This window comes from Cherax quadricarinatus, chromosome 19 (assembly GCF_038502225.1).
Source record: "Cherax quadricarinatus isolate ZL_2023a chromosome 19, ASM3850222v1, whole genome shotgun sequence".
Taxonomy (NCBI): domain Eukaryota; kingdom Metazoa; phylum Arthropoda; class Malacostraca; order Decapoda; family Parastacidae; genus Cherax; species Cherax quadricarinatus.
In genome coordinates, this window is record NC_091310.1 from 30,445,870 (window position 1) to 30,471,424 (window position 25,555).

A 25,555-nucleotide genomic window follows, 5' to 3' on the forward strand; every position below is an offset into this window, starting at 1 on the left:
AATCTAACAACATGGCCACCATGCATGGAATAACCAACACGTAAATTGCCGACATGACAACCGGAAGGGTGCCTCTCAGTTGTCAACTTGCGCACACTTCTTGGAATCTTTTGACCTCTTGTAAACCACACATCGAACGTCGAGAATCTCTACACGAATCATGTGGATCAAATCCGCCGGTATTTCAATGGGAAAAATATATCGGCCGACCTATTGATTCCGAGAACATCAAATTTTAAATGAGAAATCTACGCATGGCAATGGCAGGGAGAAAGTGACATAGATTACAGCTTCCTAAATTTCCAATTATCTTTCTCGTGTTGAAAGGATTTTTGAGAAATTTCCCGACACACACGATTGAAACAGCTAATGAGAGATTGGGCACATGTCGATATAATGGGGTAACACCCGCCTGGGAGGTGGGGAAAATGGTGAATATTTTGGGTGTGTGGCGAGGGATGGCAGGTGAGGGTAGGGTGCGCGCGGTGACGTCACAGTCACACACGCGCCCTGGCCTGTACTTCAGAGCTGCGCTCACACGCACTCAGTTTGCTCCTCTAATTTTCAGTTCTAAGATCATGTCGTGGCCCAGGGTGATTATACTTGCGTTCCTAGGATTTACCCTCCACGGTAAGTACTCCCTGAGCTCATTCTTTCTTTAATCCCTGGGAAAAGGATTTACTAATCTCTTTTTAAAGAGTCGTGGTGTTTAAATCCCCTTCTTTGAGTCCACTCGCGGGGGATTTTGTACTCGTGTTGAGGAACATTGAAATCTCCGAGGATGCGGTGGTGGTGGGTATTTCTAGTACCCACCCCTCGTGTCTAGGAGCCTCACCCTCTCTAGTGCGGGCATCTAGACACCTGTCAGGTGGGCTGCTTGACGGGTGTATCTCACTGACAGGTGTTTTACACACCTGTCTGTGTCAGAAAGACTGAGTGAGGGAGGGTAAGATCACAGCCTCCATGAACACCCCCCCCCCTTAAGATAATCAATTAGCTTGCCCAGCCCCCCTAAGACCCTGGCTTCCCTAGTCCCCTGACCTCCATCGTCCCCCTGATTTCCCTTCCCTTTTGACTTCCCTTACCCACTGACCTCCCTTACCTACTGACCTCCCTTTTCCTCTGACCTCCCTTACCCACTAACCTCCCTTACCCTCTGACCTCCCTTACCCTCTGACCTCCCTTACCCTCTGACCTCCCTTACCCACTAACCTCCCTTACCCACTGACCTACCTTACCCACTGACCTCCCTTACCCACTGACCTCCCTTACCTCCCGACCTCTCTTACCCCCTGACCTCCCTTATCCACAAACCTCCCTTACCTCCTGACCTCCCTTATCCACAAACCTCCCTTACCTCCTGACCTTCCTTACCCACTAACCTCCCTTACCCCCTGACCTCCCTTACCCACTAACCTCCCTTACCCACTAACCTCCCTTACCCACTAACCTCCCTTACCCACTAACCTCCCTTACCCACTGCCCTCCCTTTCCCACTGCCCTCCCTTACCCACTAACCTCCCTTACCCACTGACTTCCCTTACCCACTGGCCTCCCTTTCCCACTGACCTCCCTTACCCACTGACCTCCCTTGCCCACTGACCTCCCTTACCCATTGACCTCCCTTACCCACTGCCCTCCCTTACCCACTGCCCTCTCTTACCCACTGACCTCCCTTTCCCACTGCCCTCCCTTACCCACTTACCTCTCTTACCCCCTGACCTCCCTTATCCACAAACCTCCCTTACCTCCTGACCTCCCTTATCCACAAACCTCCCTTACCTCCCAACCTCTCTTACCCCCTGACCTCCCTTATCCACAAACCTCCCTTACCTCCTGACCTCCCTTACCTCCCTTACCTCCCTTACCCCCTGATCTCCCTTACCCACTAACCTCCCTTACCCACTGCCCTCCCTTACCCACTGCCCTCCCATACCCACTGCCCTCCCTTACCCACTGACCTCCTTTTTCCACTGCCCTCCCTTACCCACTGCCCTCCCTTACCCACTGCCCTTTCTTACCCACTGACCTCCCTCACCCACTGAGCTCCCTTACCCACTGCCCTCCCTTACCCACTGCCCTCCCTTACCCACTGCCCTCCCTTACTCACTGCCCTTTCTTACCCACTGACCTCCCTCACCCACTGAGCTCCCTTACCCACTACCCTCCCTTACCCACTGACCTCCCTTATCCACTGCCCTCCTTACCCACTGACCTCCCTTACCCACTGACCTCCCTTACCCACTGACCTCCCTTACCCATTAACCTCCCTTACCCTCTGACTACCCTTACTAACCTCCTTTACCCACTGACCTCTTTTACCCCCTGACCTCCCTTACTAACCTCCCTTACCCACTACCCTCCCTTCCCCACTGACCTCCCTTACCCACTGACCTCCCTTACCCCCTGACCTCCCTTACTCACTAACCTCCCCTACTCATCGACCTCTCTTATTCTCTGACCTCCCTTACCCACTGACCTCTCTTACCCCATGACCTCGCTTACTCACTTCCCTCTGACCTCCCTTACCCACTGACCTCCCTTACCCCCTGACCTCCCTTACTCACTAACCTCCCTTACCCACTGGCTTCTCTTTCCCTCTGACCTCTCTTTCCCTCTGATCTCTCTTTCCCTCTGACTTCCCTTACCCACTGACCTCCCTTACCCACTGAGTCCCCTTACCTACTGACATCCCTTACCAATTGGTAACATCTGTTCCAAGCTATTCAAGGCCATTCTAAACAATTACAGATAATTCCAAAGCATTCTAGACCGTTTCAAGTCATTCTAAACCATTACAGACCATTCTAAGCCATTCCAGACCAATCCAAGCCCAGGATATTTCAAACATTCCAGACCATTCCCAGCATTTTCAAGCAATTTCAAGCCATTTTAAGCCATTCCAAGCCGCCTTGAATCGTGCATCCTGCCTGTGGAAATAAACACTCTGCCTTCTGATGCCTTATAAAATACAGCACTTGATCCAAGGAGTTGGAGTTGATCCACCTCTCTTTTTGACACAGGGTTTTACAAGGTTGAGTTAAGGGTCCTAGAGTCCTGCAGCAAATGGTTAGTAGACAACAAATTATCGTTACATCTCGGGAAAACAGAAGCCATACTCTTTGTCACGAAACATAAACTGAGAAGGGTAAATAATTTTAATGTCCGGTGTAATGGGAAACCCATCACTTCAGTTTCCTCAGTAAAATATCTGGGCATGCTCTATGACACATGCATGTCAGGAGAATTGATAAGGAACAACGCGGTAAAGAAAGCGAATGCCAGACTGAAGAAGTTCCTCTACAGACAAGCACAGTGTCTACCTACTGAGGCTCACAGGACCCTATGTCTAGCCCTTATACAGTGTCATATGGATTACGTTTGCTCTTCATGGTACTCTGCCTTTACAAAAAAACTGAAAGACGACAAATCACCCAGAACAAAATGGTAAGATTCGTCCTGGACCTGGGTCTCTTTTAATCTCTTTTTACCAGTGGTGGTGGTGATAGTATCAGTGGTGGTGGTGATATTACCAGTGGTGGTGATAGTATCGGTGGTGGTGATATTACCAGTGGTGGTGATAGTATCAGTGGTGGTGGTAATATTACCAGTGTTGGTGATAGTATCAGTGGTGGTGGTGAAATTACCAGTGGTGTTAGTGATATTATCAGTGGTGTTAGTGATATTATCAGTGGTGGTGATAGTGTCAGTGGTGGTAGTGATATTACCAGTGGTGGTGATAGTATCAGTGGTGGTGGTGAAATTACCAGTGGTGGTGGTGATAGTATTAGTGGTGGTGGTGGTATTACCAGTGGTGGTGGTGATATTATCAGTGGTGATGGTGATATTATCAGTGGTGATGGTGATATTATCAGTGGTGGTGGTGATATTATCAGTGGTGGTGGTGATATTATAAGTGGTGGTGGTGGTGATATTATCAGTGGTGGTGGTGATACAATCAGTTGTGTTAGTGATATTACCAGTGGTGGTGGTGATATTACCAGTAGTGGTAGTGATATTATCAGTGGTGGTGATGATATTATCAGTGGTGGTAATACGATCAGTTGTGTTAGTGATATTACCAGTGGTGGTGGTGATAGTATCAGTGCTGGTGGTGATATTACCAGTGGTGGTAGTGATATTATCAGTGGTGGTGGTGATAGTATCAGTACTGGTGGTGATATTACCAGTGGTGGTGATATTATCAGTGGTGGTGGTGATATTACCAGTGGTAGTGGTAATATTATCAGTGGTTGTGGTGATATTATCAGTGGTGGTGGTGATATTACCAGTGGTGGTGGTGATATTATTAGTGGTGGTGATGATAGTATCAGTGTTGGTGGTGATAGTATCAGTTGTGTTGGTGATATTACCACTGGTTGTGGTGATATTATCAGTGCTGTTGGTGATATTACCAGTGGTGGTGGAGATATTATCAGTGGTTGTGGTGATATTATAAGTGGTGGTGGTGATATTAGCAGTGGTGGTGGTGATATTATCAGTGGTTGTGGTGATATTATAAGTGGTGGTGGTGATATTAGCAGTGGTGGTGGTGATATTATCAGTGGTGGTGATAGTATCAGTGGTGGTGGTGATATTACCAGTGGTGGTGGTGATATTATCAGTGGTGGTGGTGATATTACCAGTGGTGGTGGTAATATTATCAGTTGTGGTTTTGATATTATCAGTGGTGGTGGTGATATTACCAGTGGTGGTGGTGATATTACCAGTGCTGGTGATATTACCAGTGGTGGTGATATTACCAGTGGTGGTGGTGATATTACCAGTTGTGGTGGTGATAATACCAGTGGTGGTGGTGATATTATCAGTGGTGGTGGTAATATTATCAGTGGTGGTGGTAATATAATCAGTGGTGGTGGAAATACCCCTGGCCGTGGTGATATCTCCAGTGGCGTAATATTACCACCACCACTGGAGATATCATTGTCTCCCCAGGTCTTTAGTCATCCTGGGGGAAAGTGAAGAAAGAGATAACTCCTACGTAGAGAGAGAGAGAGAGAGAGAGAGAGAGAGAGAGAGAGAGAGAGAGAGAGAGAGAGAGAGAGAGAGAGAGAGAGAGAGAGAGAGAGAGAGAGAGAGAGAGAGAGAGAGAGAGAGAGAGAGACTGTCCTTGCTACATGATACCAAAATAAATATGAAAGTTGTCTTAAAGAACACCGGCCAGATTGTTAGTTTTCTTAGTATAAGAAAGTTATCTTGGTACAATATTATCTTAGTACAAGAAGGTTATCTTGGTACAATATTATCTTAGTAAAATAAGGTTATCTTGGTACAATATTATCTTAGTACAAGAAGGTTATCTTGGTACAATATTATCTTAGTAAAATAAGGTTATCTTGGTACAATATTATCTTAGTAAAATAAGGTTATCTTGGTGCAATATTATCTTAGTACAAGAAGGTTATCTTGGTACAATATTATCTTAGTAAAATAAAGTTATCTTGGTACAATATTATCTTAGTAAAATAAGGTTATCTTGGTACAATATTATCTTAGTACAAGAAGGTTATCTTGGTGCAATATTATCTTAGTAAAATAAGGTTATCTTGGTACAATATTATCTTAGTACAAGAAGGTTATCTTGGTACAATATTATCTTAGTAAAATAAGGTTATCTTGGTACAATATTATCTTAGTACAAGAAGGTTATCTTGGTACAATATTATCTTAGTAAAATAAGGTTATCTTGGTACAATATTATCTTAGTACAAGAAGGTTATCTTGGTACAATATTATCTTGGTATAAGAAAGTTATTATAACGGAGGGAAGATTTAAAAATGTCATTTAAGAAAAAAAATTCAGGATTTGGCCAAAGAACATGAAGAATATGCGAGAGATCAGTGAATACAGAACAGGATGAACTGGAAGAACAAAAGTTTTAGAACAGGAAGAATAAGCAAGAGAGCAAGTATCATAGAACAGAAAGAAAAAGCAAGAGATCAACATAGAACAAGAATATCAAGCAAGAGATCAAAGAATAACATAGAACAGGAAGAACAAGTAAGAGATCAAAGAATAACATAGAACAGGAAGAACAAGTAAGAGATCAAAGAATAACATAGAACAGGAAGAACAAGTAAGAGATCAAAAAATAACATAGAACAGGAAGAACAAGTAAAAGATCAAAGAATAACATAGAACAGGAAGAATAAGTAAGAGATCAAAGAATAACATAGAACAGGAAGAACAAGCAAGAAATTTAATAAGACAGAACAGGAAGAACAAGCAAGAGATCACATAACATAGAAGAGGAAGAACAAACAAGTGATCAAAGAATAACATACAATAGGAAGAGGGCTCTATATATAACTGAGAGAGCTCTGTACCCACTGTGAAGGCTCCGTACTCACTGCAAGGGGCTCTGTACCCAATGAGGTCTGTTTCCCACTGAGAGAGCTCTGTACCCACTGTGACGGCTATGTACCCACTGCGAGAGCCCTGTACCTACTGTGAGAGGGGGTTCGGTACACACTGTGAAGGCTCTGTACCCACCGAGAGGGCTCTATACCTACTGAAAAGGTTATGTACCCACTCAGAGGGTCTGTTTGCTCACAGAGGGTTTATATCCACTGCGAGGGTTCTGTACCCACTGAGAGTCTGTTTACCTACTACGAGGGTTCTGTACCCACTGAGAGGGTCTGTTTGCCCACTGCGAGGGTTCTGTACCCACTGAGAGGGCTCCATGCCCTCTCCCAAACACTCAGATATGCAGCAAGCATTCCCCACACACTCAGGATGAATCTGTTACAATATTCATATCCCATATGATCACCTCGGAGCATCTGAATGTGCAATGTCTTCAGCCTTGCACCGTGGCTTGCTAAGTCAGCTCGAAGCCTCGACCACATGACTAAGGGTTTCGTAGCAGTGGCTTATCACATCACTAACACCAAGATTTTTTTTCGATATATTTGTCACTAGGAAAAGAGAGTATCCGGTGTTTTGTTCGTCAAAAAATAAGTCAAGTGGGTTTCCCCGGAGATGGGTCTCTGGAATGACGGGGTCCAATTACTGGAGCGCTTGGTCTTATGAACGAGGCCTTCCCGAAGCTGGTCTCTCTCTCTCTTTCTCTCGATTTTGTGTTGACCCACTAACTGGAGCCTTTTTGGTCATGTGGTCTTCACTTTCTGGTCTGTTTCGGTCTTTAGTCTTCGCTTTCTGAAAAGCAGGGGCGCCACTGGTACACTGAAGGCTCTTGACTCGCATAATAACTAGCAACATGCTCATTGCAGAAGAAAGATGTAGCTACTAAAACTCAGAGGAAAGAGGAGTGTACAAGCTTTATGGATCCCGTCACACACTGGATTACTCCCTCATGACGGACTTGATAAGGTAGTCAAACAAATTACCCTGAAGGAAAAGGGAAAATATAACTCTAGTGTGTGTGTGTGTGTGTGTATGTGTGTAGCATTAGCAATAATATGAGGAGAAATGTGAATAATGGAACCAGATTTTATATGAATGTAGTTAGAAGCCTGAGTAGATCTAAAACCCGCTATGATAACATGAATGAAGATAAGTACGTTTATGGAGTAACTTCCAATGTGAACACTGGCTGATATTGTAGTAGCCAGGCTCAGTTATAAGTACTTGTGGCAGTGTGGCAGACACAGTCCTGTGGTCACTATCTTGAACACTGTGTTTAAAGGTCCACTTACTGAGGAAAATAGAGATGGACAGGACAGTAACCAATGTAATATGTCAAGACATCTTATTATTAAAGATTAGATACCAAATATATTAAATAAATTTACTAAATTTGCTTGTAATAGATAAGTAAACTGTAGACATAAACCCAGATGTTCTTCTGTAAATCCTTTTGAGGCCTAGTTAATAGGCCTTTTGTGTATCCATATGATCTTGTGCTGCCATCCACAGGATGTATATGAAGTGAACAATAAACTAGTGATTTCGGAGGCTAAATCTGATCTAGAAAATTACCACCTAATAACCATCACCACCAACACCCCCCTAACAACCACCACCACCACCACCACCCACTCTCTAACCACCACCACCACCCCCTAACAACCACCATCACCATCACTCCCTCTCCTCCACCCCTTGACCACCACACCCTGACTACTTCCCCTTGATCACCACCTCCTGACCACAACCCCCTGACTACCTCCCCCTGATCACCACCCCCTATCCACCACCACCACATCAGATATTCCATGTAGACGCGGAAGGGGGGATTTACGTGGGCGTCTAGACAAGGCTATCGTAAGGGGGAGGGGGGTAGAGGGGTTAAGAGAAGGGGAATTGGAAGGGAAAGGGGAGAAAGTAACGCACATACGCCAGGAATCGATGTTTTCATAAAGGGATTGACGCCATTGACGTAGGATAACCTCCCGTGTCCTGCGTATCCTGACCGCATGTCTTGGGCATCCTGACCCCCCTAGTCCTGCGAATCCTGACCCGTATCCTAAATATCCTGACCCGTAACCTAGGTATCCTGACCCGTAACCTACGTATCCTGACCCCGTGTCTTTCGTATGACCCGTATCCTGCGCATCCTGGCCTCCCATGTCCTCAAATCAAAATCCACATTACCTCCCATCATCCTGCCCATGCATATAGTATTGCGTTGTTATAGAGAGACTGTATAATCATCACTGGTATAATCGTCGCCAGGAGAGTCATGGTCCTCTCACACCTCATTAATTATACTGGAGAATAATTCAGAATTCTACGATTTGATTCGAAAGATAATTCCTTTTCTAGGTATTACTAGCTATAACTACGTATAGCTATCTATAACTAGCTGTAACTAACTATAATTAGCTATAACTATTAGTATCTACATATATAGTTATCTATATCTAACTATATAACTAGCTAGAACTATAACTAATTATAACTATAAACATAGCCTCTGTAACCAACTATAACTATCTATAACTAGTAATAACTAGCTATATAAATAGGTATATTTATAAATAGCTATAACTGCCTAAGTAGCTATAACTATCTGTAACTAGCTATAACTACTATAACTATCTACAACTATAATTATCTATAACTAGCTATAAATATGTATATAACTATATATAATCTATAACTAGCTATAACTAGCATCTGGAAAAACCACTTTCACTAGTTTTTAGTTCAATTATTTTAAGCGAGTTTCTTTTTTTTGCAGAATATAATTGCATTTAGATTATAGGAGAGTGATAAGATAATTTCAGGATGTATAATTAATGGCGGGTGACAAGGCGAATAATTAACAAGAAGTGCAACAAGATTATTCTACATAATTTAGAGGTTTAAAATTATCCACGAGAATTATACAACCTATATATATATATATATATATATATATATATATATAATGTCGTGCCGAATAGGCAGAACTTGCGATCTTGGCTTAAATAGCAACGCTCATCTTGCCATATAAGACAAGTTAAAATTTGTGTATGCAATAATTTCCCCAAAATCATTCTGAACCTAACGAAAAAATACATTTCACTGTGTTTGTTTAGTATTAAATTATTGTAAACAATTCTAAAATATATTTAGTTGGGTTAGGCTAAAATAAATTGTTCTTGTTATAATAAGGTTAGGTAAGTTTTCTAAGATTCTTTTGGAGCAAAATTAAAAATTTTTACATTAACATTAATGAAAAAAATATATCTTTAAACGTATAATTTTAAACGAGTTCTTGCTAACTGACCAGTTTTACATATTCGGCACGACATATATATATATATATATATATATATATATATATATATATATATATATATATATATATATATATATATATATATATTATTCATTTCTGGTTCATTATTTTCTTCCTTCTTTATTACTCTTGCTTCCTTTTACCCTCCCTCCCCTCCCCCTCCCCTCCCCTCCCCTCCACCTCCTCCTCGTCTTCCCCTTCCCCCTTTCTATGGGCATAAATTTATATAGACAACTCTTACAAGATTAATGGATTGGGTTTTTATGCATATGTTAGACAGGGACCCAGAGAGTTTAAAGGGGAAGGGGGCAAGGGGAAAGAGGGGGTGTAAAGGGGGACAAAAATCTCTTCCCCATCACTATCATCAAAAAATTTATTTTTTTTCTCCTCAAAGTTGAAAAGTATAACTGCTGGGAGAAAGTTGTATAATGTGGTGGTGGGGGAAGCGGGGTGATGGAAGTGGGGGGGGACGTAATGGGGTAGGAAGAGGGGGGAAAGGAAGAGGTTGGTGGGAAAAGAGAGATCTTGAAAACCAGGAATGGACCTAAGATCAACGAATAATAATAATAATAATAATAATAATAATAATAATAATAATAATACTACTACTACTACTAATAATAATAATAATAAAAATAATAATTTTATTATTTATTAGCACATCGGCCGTCTCCCACCAAGGCAGGGTGGCCCAAAAAAGAAAAACTTTCATCATTCACTCCATCACTGTCTTGTCAGAGCGATGCTTTACACTACAGTTATAAAACTGCAACATTAACACTCCTCCTTCAGAGTGCAGACACTGTACCTCCCATCTCCAGGACTCAAGTCCGGCCTGCCGGTTTCCCTGAATCTCTTTATAAATGTTACTTTACTTACACTCCAACAGCACGTCAAGTATTAAAAACCATTTGTCTCCATTCACTCCTATCAAATACGCTCACGGATGCCCGCTGGAAGTCCAAGCCCCTCGCACACTAAACCTTTATCCCCTCCCTCTAACCTTTCCTAGGCCGACCCCTACCCCGCCTTCCCTCCAATACAGATTTATATACTCTCGAAGTCATTCTGTTTCGTTCCACTCTCTCTACATGTCCGAACCACCTTAACAACCCCTCCTCAGCCCTCTGGACAACAGTTTTGGCATTCCCGCACCTCCTACTAACTTCCAAACTACGAATTTTCTGCATAATATTTACACTACACATTGCCCTCAGACATGACATCTCCACTGCCTCCAGCCTTCTTCTCACTGCAACATTCATCACCCATGCTATACTCTCCTACATTTCCCTCTTTGCTTCCAAGGACAAAGTTCTTTGCCTCCACAATAATAATAATAATAACAGTAGTAGTAGTTATAATAATAATAATGATAATAATAATAGCTGGGCCAGAGTGAGAGTCCGGGGGACTGACCCCCCAGTTCTTTCTCCTCGCGTTACCTTTGGATTAATGAACTAACTCAAGCTACGCCCCCGCATTCCTTGTGCCGCAGGAACAGCATATATCCTAAAATAATTTCTTTGAGGACTCGACCCCCTGGAGGCTCCTCCTATCCCCGTACCCAAGCAACATAGAGTTTGACCTATCCCAGACTATCCCAGATTGATGTTCTTAACAACTTTTGAAGAAATTACTTTTGACCTTCCTCAAGAGGTCTGAGAAATTCGTGTGTTCTCTTATTTTTTGCGAGCACGGATTTTCGACTGAGTGCTGAACCCTCCTCTGTCAGTGGAGCGAATGAGTTTGGGTTCGTTGTGCTATGAGAGTAGACGAGCCTGAACCTCGTTGTTGACGGATGTTCTTTGTGTTGTTTAGGGTAAGGTGTCCTGCTGCTGCTGGTACCATTTTGTATGTGGTGGTACCATGATCTGTGTGGTGGTGGTAGTGGTACCATGGTCTGCGTGGTGGTGAAGTGGTATCATGGTCTGTGTGCCATAGTCTGTGGTGATTACACCGTGATCTATGGTGTACCATGATTTATATGATGATGGTACCATGACCTGCATGATGGTACCCTCAAGTCATAACTTGATAAAGCTCTACACAGAGGGAAACATTACTTGAAAAGGCTCTACACAGATTAGAGCACAGACACAATTTTTACTCCCGCTATTATTGCTACTAAAACTATTGTTGAAAACATTATTGCTGTTATTAATAATACAACTGATACTGTTGTTTATAAACTACAGAAAATGTTGTTTGAATTACCACTTACTGTGGTTACTGTCACTACTGTTACGTCTTTATATTACACCGTGTGTTTTAAAATGATGGACCCAATCTCAAAGCAATATATATTCAAATTGGGTCCATTATTTTAAAACACTTGTATTGAAGTTTGTGATATAGCTTCATTTGGTATTAATATTGGTATTAATACTGCTATTAATATCGATATTAATATTCATATTGGAAGTTAATATTGATATATGTTTTTAATGTTAATATTAATATCAATATTGATATTAATATCGATATTAATATTGATATTGTCAGGGGAAAAAGAGAGCTTTTGAAGTCCCTTTGGAAAATATTAATAAAATTAGCAAATTTCTCATTGACAAATGAAGAGAAAAGGTCAAATTATGTGATCATTTTAAGAACTTTTATTAAACAAACTTAATGTGCAAAGAAAAATAAGCGGATTAGGTAAAAGTTTAGTTCTTAACCGGAGGCGGAGGCGGAGGCGGAGGTGGAGGAGGAGGCGGAGGCGGAGGAGGCGGAGGCGGAGGAGGAGGAGGAGGAGGCGGAGGAGAGGAAGCAGCAGCACGTCATTGTGGATGTACTGGGGAAAATGCGTCCTGGCCTCTGTGGCTTTCCACTAGGCGACGAATCTCTCTTAATAAAATAAACGTAGTCTGGGTGTCAAGATTGCTACGATGTCACTGGCTGGCCATTAATTGAGGTTGTCCAATAGGTGGAGACGGAGCCAAGGCCACGGGAGGAGGTTGGTAAAGATGATTGTCACCTGCGTAAGTGCTCACTAACGTGAATATGGTCTGTACAGGTCATACTGCAAAATTATACAAGATCAATCACAACTTCGTGCAACCCGTCTAGTTGGAAGAAAAAAAAAAACATACCATTCCCATCCGGCTCTCTCTCTTTCTCTCTCTCTCTTTGTCTGTCTCTATCTCTCTTTGTCTGTCTCTCTCTTACATAGGGTTTACAATATTAGGTTTAGGTTCCTAATTTTATTTACAAGCTAAGAGATGTTACCTTTATCAGCCCATTTGAAATTTCTCTCTCTCTCTCTCTCTCTCTCTCTCTCTCTCTCTCTCTCTCTCTCTCTCTCTCTCTCTCTCTCTCTCTCTCTCTCTCTCTCTCTCTCTCTCTCTCTCTCTCTCATATGGAACCACGCCATGAACCGAGGACTGGGAGTGGAAAAAAGATAGGTCCAGTATGCGTCCCTGGCATGGAGCACCACTTGACACAGTAAGCCAGACTATGACAAAGTCTTCACCAGACTGCAGGAACCCGGCACTAATCACTCCCCTGGACTGCAGGGTGACAGTAGGTGCAGTGAGGAGGCAAAAGTCTCCTCTGATGAGAAAAGATGAAGAACTGAGGAGAACAGGAGAGACAGACACCTCTATCAATTATATTAATATCAATATCATTCATGATATTGATATTAATATAATTGATATTAATACTAATATTAATACTGATATTATTGACAATATTGATATTAATACTAATATTAATACTGATATTATTGATAATATTGATATTATTACATGATTATTATTGATATTAATATTGATAATATTGATATTAATATTGATATTACTGACATTACCATTGATGTATTCCATATTACTGTTACCCCTGACGGGCCACGTTCATCTTATAAGAAATATTTGACTTTATGAATAACATTCCACATTTTCTTCACACCTTCCCCAAGCCATATTGTCTCTCTCTCTCTCCATTCCTTCCTTCTACACTCTTATTCCTTTCTCTCTTCTCCCTCTCTCGTTCTTCCTCTTCCCTCACTGCTACATCCCTCTCTCTATTCTCCCCTACTCTCCCTCCCTCCCTCCCTCCCTCTCTCTCTCTCCCTCCCTCGCTCTCCTTCCCAACCATCCCATTAAACACGTAATCACACGATAATATATCCCCCACCTCTTTATTTTCTTCTCAGCCTCGTCTTGGGAGGAGCCAATATCCTCACCGCCTCACTATCAATTCCACCCCATTCCCACCCATTCCCAATCCTGGCGATTCTCATGAGATAAGAAGAGGTGGGGGAAGAAAGCTGTCCCCTGCCCCTCCCCTCCTCCCCTGCCCCTTCACACACGGAGGTTCTCACTCTCTCTCAACTTACCGAAGCTTCTGGCGATATCATCGCCAGTCTGAAATTGGATTAGGCCGCACCGTTTCGAAGTCTCCTTCACCAATTGTACTGCTGAGAGTAGTGGGGGAGGGGTAGAGGTGGGGAGACGTAGGGGAGGGGTAGAGGTGGGGGAGAGGTAGGGAAGGGGTTGGGGTGGTTGAGGAGGACCTGGGAGGGAATATATATATGTATAAAAAAGGTAGGTTTTATGGGTGGGAAGGATAAATTTGGAGGTGTGATGAGGTTGGGAGGACCGGGGGAGGTCTGCTGAAGGGGTAATGAAGGGAAGTGAGGGCATAGTGAGGGGAAAATGGATGAAGGTAGGGAAGGAGGGGAAATGTTCCTTGGAGGTCTGATGAAGAGGAATGAGGGAAGATAGAGGGGGAAAAGAGAGGGAAAAGGGAACACTGGAAATGTCCCTTGAAGGGGTAATGAGGGGAAAGTGGAAAGGTAAGTGGAGAGAGAAAGGGAGAAAGGGTAGCATAGAGAAGATTTCTTTCAAGGGTGGGGGGGGAGAAGGAAGGGGAGGAAGGAAGGAAGGGGAGGAAGGAAGGGAGGGAGGGAAGGAAGGGAGGGAGGGAAGGAAGTTTCATGAAGGGGTATAACAAAGATAGGGGGGGGGGAACGGAGAGGGCCATCAGGAGAGTCAAATACTTTTGGAAGGAGAGCAAAGAAGGAAGGGAAGGGGGATAAAGGGAAGGAGGAGCATGGGAAGGTAAGGAAGGGAAGGGGAGGAAGGGAAGGGGTGGTGAAGGGGTAGAGGGTTAAAGAGTGGAGAGAGGGAGAAGTGAAAATAAGTGGATGATGACGGAGCTGGAGAAGTAAGAGAGTCAGTTTTCACTGAGTCAATAATTTCATAATCAACAATTTTTTTACACACACAAAAAAAAAAACGAAAATTATAATGAAATTTTGCTATAATCGTAATTTTTGTTTTTACACTAACCGTAAAATGATATTGTTTGTGTGTATATGTATATGTATATATATGTATATATTATTCACATTAAAAAATGGAGTATTGACAAGGAAAAGTTGGATTATTATTATTATTATAATTAAAAAGAAAAGAATGAAAAGTTGGAGGGGAAGTGGACGGAGGCGGGTTAGTGACGTAAGGATGTAGGATGTTAGGAGTTCTGGGGATGATCTTCCCCAGGACCTGGTCTCACACCAGGCTTCCTGAGGTACAAATATTACAGGATTAAGAACTACTGCTACTACTAATACTACTACTACTACTAGTTGTAGTAGTAGTAGTAGTAGGTTGGCCGGTCTTGTCCCGGCCCGAATCTTTTCCAGATGGTGACCCGGCGTTGGCCTCCCTGGGTGGGGGGCGTCGCTCATCATCTGTCCTGTGCGGACGTCTCGCTATGGTCCCTCCGGAAGAACTATTAAGAATTACATATGTAAGGAAAGGTTTGTGTATAGTGAATGTAAGTAGAAGTTAGAAGTTTGTATGATTTACCTGTCATCTTACGTGTTGGTGAGACAGAAAGATCTAGTACCTGTCATCTGACGTGTCAGAGTGCAGAACATATAACTGGTCACCATGTCACTCTCAGTGGACAGTAGGTCAGTACCTCCCAGGATGACTCCTGTCTACCAACCTAGTACCTGATAACTGATACTGACGATAACAAGATGATACTGACGATAACAAGAAGATACTGACGATAGCTGATACTGAGAGTAGTCAGTTACTTATGCTGGACGGGGAGATAACTGGAAATAAATGTGATTAGTTCCAATGATGTCAGCAAATTTGTAGTTACACTGATCAACCAAGGGAGTTCCAAGGGGGGTTTCAAGGGTTTTTTAAAGGGAATTTCAAGAGGTTTCAAAGGGTTTTCAAATGGGTTTCAAGGGAGGTTTCAAGGAGCTGTCAGAGGGAAAAAAATAGAACCATATGCGACTTAACCTAATTCCTTCTCTTCCTTGTCCTCCTCCTCCTCCTCCTCCTCCTTTTCCTCCTCTTTCTCCGTCTCCTCCTCATCCTCATCCTTCTCCTTTTCCTCCTCCTCCCCTTCTTTTGTCTCTGCCAGTGATCTCTTCCCCTTCTCTCCCCCACCACTTGGCTCACCCATCCTCCCCCCCAATACTCACCTGTGTCACCTCTCGGCCCCCTCCTTCCCCCTCCCTCCCCCCTGGTAAATGAGATTACCACAGGGGACTCCACCAATTAAATCGAGCTCAATGTAATTTTCACCCTGTTGTACCCTTACTCTCCCCTCTCCCTCGCGGACACAACAGGGGGGGCGGTGTCCCCCTCCCTTCCCACAACCTTGTACTACCTGTCATGGTAACTAATAGCGCCTGTTGCTACGTTGTTTCTGCTGCAACAAATGGAACTCCCACCATAATTTTGTTATTGTAGTTATTATTATTATTATTATTATTATTATTATTATTATTTTATATTATTTTATATTATTATATATTATATTTTATTATATTTTTTATGTTATAATGATTATGATTATTATTTTTCATCATTTTTTTTTCAACACATCGGCTGTTTCCCACCTAGGCAGAGTGACCGCCCCCCCCAAAAAAAAAACACTATCACCATCATTCACTCCATCACTGTCTTGCCAGGGGCGCGCTGACACTACAGTTATAAAACTGCAACATTAACACTCCTCCTTCAGAGTGCAGACACTGTACTTTCCATCTCCAGGACTCAAGTCCGGCCTGCCGGTTTCCCTGAATCCCTTCATGTTACTTTGCTCACACTCCAACAGCCAGTCAAGTCATAAAACCATTTGTCTCCACTCCTATCTAACACGCTTGCTGGAAGTGCAAGACCCTCGCATACAAAACCTTCTTTACCCCCTCCCTCCAACTTTTCATAGGCCGACCCCTACCCCGCCTTTCTTTCACTACAGATTTATACACCCTCCATTCTCTCTGTATGTCCGAAAAATCTCAACAATCTCTCCTCAGCCCTCTGGATAATACTTTTAGTAATCCTGCACCTCCTCCTAATTTCCAGACTACAGATTCTCTGCATTATATTCACACCGTACATTGCCCTCAGACATGACATCTCCACTTCCTCCAGCCTCCTCATTGTTGCAACATTCACCACCCATGCTTCACATCCATATAAGAGCGTTGGTATAACTATACTCTCATACATTCCCTTCTTTGCTTCCATGGATGATGTTCTTTGTCTCCACAGACTCCCCAGTGCATCACTCACCTTTTTTTTCCTCATCATTTCTGTGATTCACCTCATCTTTCATAAACCCATTTGCTGGCAAGTCCACTCCCAAGTATCTGAATACATTAACTTCCTCCATATTCCTTCCCTCCAATGTGATATCCATTCTTTCATTATCTAATTTTTTATCCTCATCACCTTACTCTTTCCTATGTTCACTTTTAATTTCCCTCTTTTACATACCCTTCCTAACTCATCCACTAACCTCTGCAACTTCTGTTCACAGTCTCCCAAAAGTAAAGTGTCATCAGCAAAAAGCAACTGTGACAACTCCCACTTTGTGTTAGATTCTTTACCTTGTAATCCCACAACTCTCTTACAACCTCATCTATAAATATATTTAACAACCATGGTGACATCACACATCCCTGTCTAAGGCCTACATTTATTGAGAAATAATCTCCCTCTTTCCTACATTCTCTAACCTGAGCCTCACTATCCTCGTGAAAACTCCTCACTGCTTTCAGTAACCTACCACCCATTCCGTACATATGCAACATCTGCCACGTTGCTCCCCTTTCCACCCTATCATATGCCATGTCCAAATTCATAAGTGCAACAAAACCTCTTGGTCTACACACCCCTATCCTTCCTAAAGCCTCCTTGTTCATCTGTGATTCTGCGCTCTGTCTTGTACTTATTTCTTTCAATAATAACTCTACCATACACTTTACCGAGAACCATAAGTGGAACTTCACATCCATTCTCCAACTAACAAGATGTCTAGCAATTTATATCTAGCAATATGTATATATACTTAACGATTTGCTCTAGAATAGACCCCTGGATATCTTCAAGAGGGAGCTGGACAGACACCGAAAGCCAGTACCTGACCAGCCGGGCTGTGGCTCATATGATGGCTTGAGTGTGGCCAGTAGTAACAGCCTGGTTGATCAGACCCTGATCCACTCTGAGGCCTGGTCATGGACCAGGCCATGGGGGCGTTGACCTGTGGAATCCTCTCCACATATAATCCAGGTATACACTTTAAAATACTGCTTTTAGAAGTAGCTTCACTCTGAAATATTGGTTTCAGAAGTGGCTTCATCCCTCTAAAATGGGTTGCTGCAGAAACTTACATGATGTAACAATGAAGAAAACGAAAGTTACGGCTAAAGGTGGTTGCATAGCGGCGGCTGCAACAGCCGCTGCAGAGGCGGCAAATCACCACAGCAGTGCGGCCGTTGCGGTTGCGGCGGCGACGCTGTTGATGGTTGAGAAGCAATCAGAGAGAAAGCATCCTGTCTCCCTCTTCAACTACTCCCTCCCCTTGTTCCTTCCCTCCCCTCGTTCCTTCCCTACCTCCTTCCCTCCCTCGACGCACCTCAACAAGCGTCAAAATCCTCTTCTCAATCCCTCCCTTGAGACCTCTCCCTTCCCTAACCAGCCCCCTTCCTCCCTTCCTCCCTCCCTCCTGTTGTGCTCCAGACGTGCTGATGTTTGTTGTCCTGCTCTTTAAGGGAGAGAGAGGGAGGGAGGGAGGGACGGGAAGAAGGGTTGGAAGCAAGGAAAGAGGGAGGGGGGGTAAAGAATGGAGGGAGGAAATGAAAGGATGGTGTTAGATGCACGAAGAAAGAAATGAAGGAAGGGAAGGATGGATGGAAGGAAGGAGGGAAGGAGGGAGGTAGGGAAGTGAGTAGTGAGGGAGGGAGAGAGGGAGGGCGGTACAGCTAGAGGGGAACATATTTACCTACTACTTAACCTTCTCTGATTGTTATTATCTGTAAACAACCTTAATATGCCACAGGTGCCACAGTTGTAACAGATGCCACAGGTGTCACCTTTGGTACGTGTGTTTCAGACACATGTGCCTTCAAGATATGTTTAATGAACAAGATATGTGTAACACCTGCGTCTCCTTCTCCCTAGTACTATGTGCACCTCAGTATCCGCCTGAACAAGCCTTCTATGCGGGCGAAACGTGTCGCCAGTGACTGGTAGGTGTTGTACACTACTGAAATGACATGTGGCAAATGTTTACGAATGAGTCGAGCCTCTTCCCATATCCTGATCTTAGCGTATCCCTCTCGTGATCTTGGACACGTGTCTTGCTCTCAGGAACTACTGTCAGCAGGTAGCAAGCCAGAAGTGTCAGTGTATGGTGCGTTGCTTTACTGACACCACAAGTGTCAGTGTATGGTGCGTTGCTTTACTGACACCACAAGTGTCAGTGTATGGTGCGTTGCTTTACTGACACCACAAGTGTCAGTGTATGGTGCGTTGCTTTACTGACACCACAAGTGTCAGTGTATGGTGCGTTGCTTTACTGACACCACAAGTGTCAGTGTATGGTGCGTTGCTTTACTGACACCACAAGTGTCAGTGTATGGTGCGTTGCTTTACTGACACCACAAGTGTCAGTGTATGGTGTGTTGCTTTACTGACACCACAAGTGTCAGTGTATGGTGCGTTGCTTTACTGACACCACAAGTGTCAGTGTATAGTGCGTTGCTTTACTGACACCACAAGTGTCAGTGTATGGTGTGTTGCTTTACTGACACCACAAGTGTCAGTGTATGGTGCGTTGCTTTACTGACACCACAAGTGTCAGTGTATGGTGCGTTGCTTTACTGACACCACAAGTGTCAGTGTATGGTGTGTTGCTTTACTGACACCACAAGTGTCAGTGTATGGTGTGTTGCTTTACTGACACCACAAGTGTCAGTGTATGGTGTGTTGCTTTACTGACACCACAAGTGTCAGTGTATGGTGCGTTGCTTTACTGACACCACAAGTGTCAGTGTATGGTGCGTTGCTTTACTGACACCACAAGTGTCAGTGTATGGTGTGTTGCTTTACTGACACCACAAGTGTCAGTGTATGGTGCGTTGCTTTACTGACACCACAAGTGTCAGTGTAAGGTGCGTTGCTTTACTGACACCACAAGTGTCAGTGTATGGTGTGTTGCTTTACTGACACCACAAGTGTCAGTGTATGGTGCGTTGCTTTACTGACACCACAAGTGTCAGTGTATGGTGTGTTGCTTTACTGACACCACAAGTGTCAGTGTATGGTGCGTTGCTCTACTGACACCACAAGTGTCAGTGTATGGTGTGTTGCTTTACTGACACCACAAGTGTCAGTGTATGGTGCGTTGCTTTACTGACACCACAAGTGTCAGTGTATGGTGTGTTGCTTTACTGACACCACAAGTGTCAGTGTATGGTGTGTTGCTTTACTGACACCACAAGTGTCAGTGTATGGTGTGTTGCTTTACTGACACCACAAGTGTCAGTGTATGGTGCGTTGCTTTACTGACACCACAAGTGTCAGTGTATGGTGCGTTGCTTTACTGACACCACAAGTGTCAGTGTATGGTGCGTTGCTTTACTGACACCACAAGTGTCAGTGTATGGTGCGTTGCTTTACTGACACCACAAGTGTCAGTGTATGGTGAGTTGCTTTACTGACACCACAAGTGTCAGTGTATGGTGTGTTGCTTTACTGACACCACAAGTGTCAGTGTATGGTGTGTTGCTTTACTGACACCACAAGTGTCAGTGTATGGTGCGTTGCTTTACTGACACCACAAGTGTCAGTGTATGGTGTGCTGCTTTACTGACACCACAAGTGTCAGTGTATGGTGTGTTGCTTTACTGACACCACAAGGGTCAGTGTATGGTGTGTTGCTTTACTGACACCACAAGGGTCAGTGTATGGTGCGTTGCTTTACTGACACCACAAGTGTCAGTGTATGGTGCGTTGCTTTACTGACACCACAAGGGTCAGTGTATGGTGTGTTGCTTTACTGACACCACAAGTGTCAGTGTATGGTGTGTTGCTTTACTGACACCACAAGTGTCAGTGTATGGTGTGTTGCTTTACTGACACCACAAGTGTCAGTGTATGGTGCGTTGCTTTACTGACACCACAAGTGTCAGTGTATGGTGTGCTGCTTTACTGACACCACAAGTGTCAGTGTATGGTGTGTTGCTTTACTGACACCACAAGGGTCAGTGTATGGTGTGTTGCTTTACTGACACCACAAGGGTCAGTGTATGGTGCGTTGCTTTACTGACACCACAAGTGTCAGTGTATGGTGTGTTGCTTTACTGACACCACAAGGGTCAGTGTATGGTGTGTTGCTTTACTGACACCACAAGGGTCAGTGTATGGTGCGTTGCTTTACTGACACCACAAGTGTCAGTGTATGGTGTGTTGCTTTACTGACACCACAAGGGTCAGTGTATGGTGTGTTGCTTTACCGACACCACAAGGGTCAGTGTATGGTGTGTTGCTTTACTGACACCACAAGTGTCAGTGTATGGTGTGTTGCTTTACTGACACCACAAGTGTCAGTGTATAGTGTGTTGCTTTACTGACACCACAAGGGTCAGTGTATGGTGTGTTGCTTTACTGACACCACAAGGGTCAGTGTATAGTGTGTTGCTTTACTGACACCACAAGGGTCAGTGTATGGTGTGTTGCTTTACTGACACCACAAGGGTCAGTGTATGGTGTGTTGCTTTACTGACACCACAAGGGTCAGTGTATGGTGTGTTGCTTTACTGACACCACAAGGGTCAGTGTATAGTGTGTTGCTTTACTGACACCACAAGGGTCAGTGTATGGTGCGTTGCTTTACTGACACCACAAGGGTCAGTGTATGGTGTGTTGCTTTACTGACACCACAAGGGTCAGTGTATAGTGTGTTGCTTTACTGACACCACAAGGTCAGTGTATGGTGTCTGTTTACTGACACCACAAGGTCAGTGTATAGTGTGTTGCTTTACTGACACCACAAGGTCAGTGTATAGTGTGTTGCTTTACTGACACCACAAGGTCAGTGATATGTGTTGCTTTACTGACACCACAAGGGTCAGTGTATAGTGTGTTGCTTTACTGACACCACAAGGGTCAGTGTATGGTGTGTTGCTTTACTGACACCACAAGGGTCAGTGTATAGTGTGTTGCTTTACTGACACCACAAGGGTCAGTGTATAGTGTGTTGCTTTACTGACACCACAAGGGTCAGTGTATAGTGTGTTGCTTTACTGACACCACAAGTGTCAGTGTATAGTGTGTTGCTTTACTGACACCACATGGGTCAGTGTATAGTGTGTTGCTTTACTGACACCACAAGGGTCAGTGTAGTGTTGCTTTACTGACACCACAAGGGTCAGTGTATAGTGTGTTGCTTTACTGACACCACAAGTGTCAGTGTATAGTGTGTTGCTTTACTGACACCACAAGTGTCAGTGTATAGTGTGTTGCTTTACTGACACCACAGGTGTCAGTGTATAGTGTGCTGCTTTACTGACACCACAAGTGTCAGTGTATAGTGTGTTGCTTTACTGACACCACAAGGGTCAGTGTATGGAGTGCTGCTTTACTGACACCACAAGTGTCAGTGTATAGTGTGCTGCTTTACTGACACCACAAGTGTCAGTGTATGGAGTGCTGCTTTACTGACACCACAAGTGTCAGTGTATAGTGTGTTGCTTTACTGACACCACAAGGGTCAGTGTATGGTGTGTTGCTTTACTGACACCACAGGTGTCAGTGTATGATGTTTGCTTTACTGACACCACAAGTGTCAGTGTATGGTGTTGTTTTACTGACACCACAAGTGTCAGTGTATGGAGTGTTGCTTTACTGACACCACAAGTGTCAGTGTATAGTGTGTTGTTTACTGACACCACAAGGGTCAGTGTATGGTTGTTGCTTTACTGACACCACAAGGGTCAGTGTAGTAGTGTGTTACTTACTGCACACAAGGGTCAGTGTATAGTGTGTTGCTTTACTGACACACAAGTGTCAGTGTATGGAGTGTTGCTTTACTGACACCACAAGTGTCAGTGTATGTGTTGCTTTACTGACACCACAAGTGTCAGTGTATGTGTGTTGCTTTACTGACACCACAAGGGTCAGTGTATAGTGTGTTGCTTTACTGACACCACAAGGGTCAGTGTATGTGTGTTGCTTTACTGACACCACAAGGGTCAGTGTATGTGTGTTGCTTTACTGACACCACAAGGGTCAGTGTATAGTGTGTTGCTTTACTGACACCACAAGGGTCAGTGTATGTGTGTTGCTTTACTGACACCACAAGGGTCAGTGTATGGTGTGTTGCTTTACTGACACCACAAGGTCAGTGTATAGTGTGTTGCTTTACTGACACCCAAGAGTCAGTGATAGTGTGTTGCTTTACTGACACCACAAGTGTCAGTGTATGGAGTGTTGCTTTACTGACACCACAAGTGTCAGTGTATGGTGTGTTGCTTTACTGACACCACAAGGTCAGTGTATGTGTGTTGCTTTACTGACACCACAAGTGTCAGTGTATAGTGTGTTGCTTTACTGACACCACAAGTGCAGTGTAGTAGTGTGTTGTTTACTGACACCACAAGTGTCAGGTATGGTGGTTGCTTTACTGACACCACAAGGGTCAGTGTATAGTGTGTTGCTTTACTGACACCACAAGGGTCAGTGTATGGTGCGTTGCTTTACTGACACCACAAGTGTCAGTGTATGGAGTGTTGCTTTACTGACACCACAAGTGTCAGTGTATAGTGTGTTGCTTTACTGACACCACAAGTGTCAGTGTATGGTGCGTTGCTTTACTGACACCACAAGTGTCAGTGTATAGTGTGTTGCTTTACTGACACCACAAGTGTCAGCGTATGGTGCGTTGCTTTCCTGACACCACAAGGGTCAGTGTATGGTGTGTTGCTTTACTGACACCACAAGGGTCAGTGTATGGTGCGTTGCTTTACTGACACCACAAGTGTCAGTGTATGGAGTGTTGCTTTACTGACACCACAAGTGTCAGTGTATAGTGTGTTGCTTTACTGACACCACAAGTGTCAGTGTATAGTGTGTTGCTTTACTGACACCACAAGTGTCAGTGTATAGTGTGTTGCTTTACTGACACCACAAGTGTCAGTGTATGGTGCGTTGCTTTACTGACACCACAAGTGTCAGTGTATGGTGCGTTGCTTTACTGACACCACAAGTGTCAGTGTATGGTGTGTTGCTTTACTGACACCACAAGTGTCAGTGTATAGTGTGTTGCTTTACTGACACCACAAGTGTCAGTGTATAGTGTGTTGCTTTACTGACACCACAAGGGTCAGTGTATAGTGTGTTGCTTTACTGACACCACAAGGGTCAGTGTATAGTGTGTTGCTTTACTGACACCACAAGGGTCAGTGTATAGTGTGTTGCTTTACTGACACCACAAGGGTCAGTGTATGGTGTGTTGCTTTACTGACACCACAAGGGTCAGTGTATAGTGTGTTGCTTTACTGACACCACAAGGGTCAGTGTATGGTGTGTTGCTTTACTGACACCACAAGGGTCAGTGTATAGTGTGTTGCTTTACTGACACCACAAGTGTCAGTGTATAGTGTGTTGCTTTACTGACACCACAAGGGTCAGTGTATAGTGTGTTGCTTTACTGACACCACAAGTGTCAGTGTATAGTGTGTTGCTTTACTGACACCACAAGGGTCAGTGTATAGTGTGTTGCTTTACTGACACCACAAGTGTCAGTGTATGGTGCGTTGCTTTACTGACACCACAAGTGTCAGTGTATAGTGTGTTGCTTTACTGACACCACAAGGGTCAGTGTATAGTGTGTTGCTTTACTGACACCACAAGTGTCAGTGTATGGTGTGTTGCTTTACTGACACCACAAGTGTCAGTGTATAGTGTGTTGCTTTACTGACACCACAAGGGTCAGTGTATAGTGTGTTGCTTTACTGACACCACAAGTGTCAGTGTATAGTGTGTTGCTTTACTGACACCACAAGGGTCATACCTGGGACACAAACTGTTTTTTTTCTCCTGTTATTTATTTTAAGGTGTTTTGTGTAGCTTTATGTTGTCTCAGTAACGTTGACAGGATGGATGTGTAGATGATAAAGTCGCCACTACTACCCACAGGATGACTTACTCTGTGGTAGCCCCTTCATCTCTCTCTCTTTTTTTTTTTTTTTTTACACAGGGTTTGACAAGGTTAAGGATCCCTAACTTTATTGACAAGCTATTTACAGGTTAAGGATTCCTAACTTTATTGGCAAGCTAAGAGCTGTTACCTACATCAGCTCATTTGAAAGCATTTTTATTGTTATGAGACATACAAGTACGGGACAGGATGAAGTTGGAGCCATCTGTGGGCCAGCATTTTCATTTGATCAACTGACTTTATCTCGTTGACATCATTATGCTGTACGAATGTGTTCCATACTCGAGTCATCCTGGGTATGTATGATCTCAGATGGAGTGATGTTCTGGAGAAGGGTACAGCCAGAGTGAAGTTGCTGCTTT

At 43.7% G+C, this 25,555-nt stretch overlaps 1 protein-coding gene across 1 annotated transcript in view; it reads left to right on the forward strand.

Moving 5' to 3' along the window:
- Positions 1–483: 483 nt before the first annotated feature.
- LOC138852951 (protein Skeletor, isoforms B/C-like) overlaps positions 484–25,555 on the forward strand; it is a 399,531-nt gene continuing 374,459 nt past the window's right edge. The window contains exon 1 of the mRNA XM_070086828.1: positions 484–630. Within this exon, the coding sequence (XP_069942929.1) occupies positions 579–630 (52 nt within the window). The 5' untranslated portion in view covers positions 484–578. The remainder of the gene's footprint in view (positions 631–25,555) is intronic.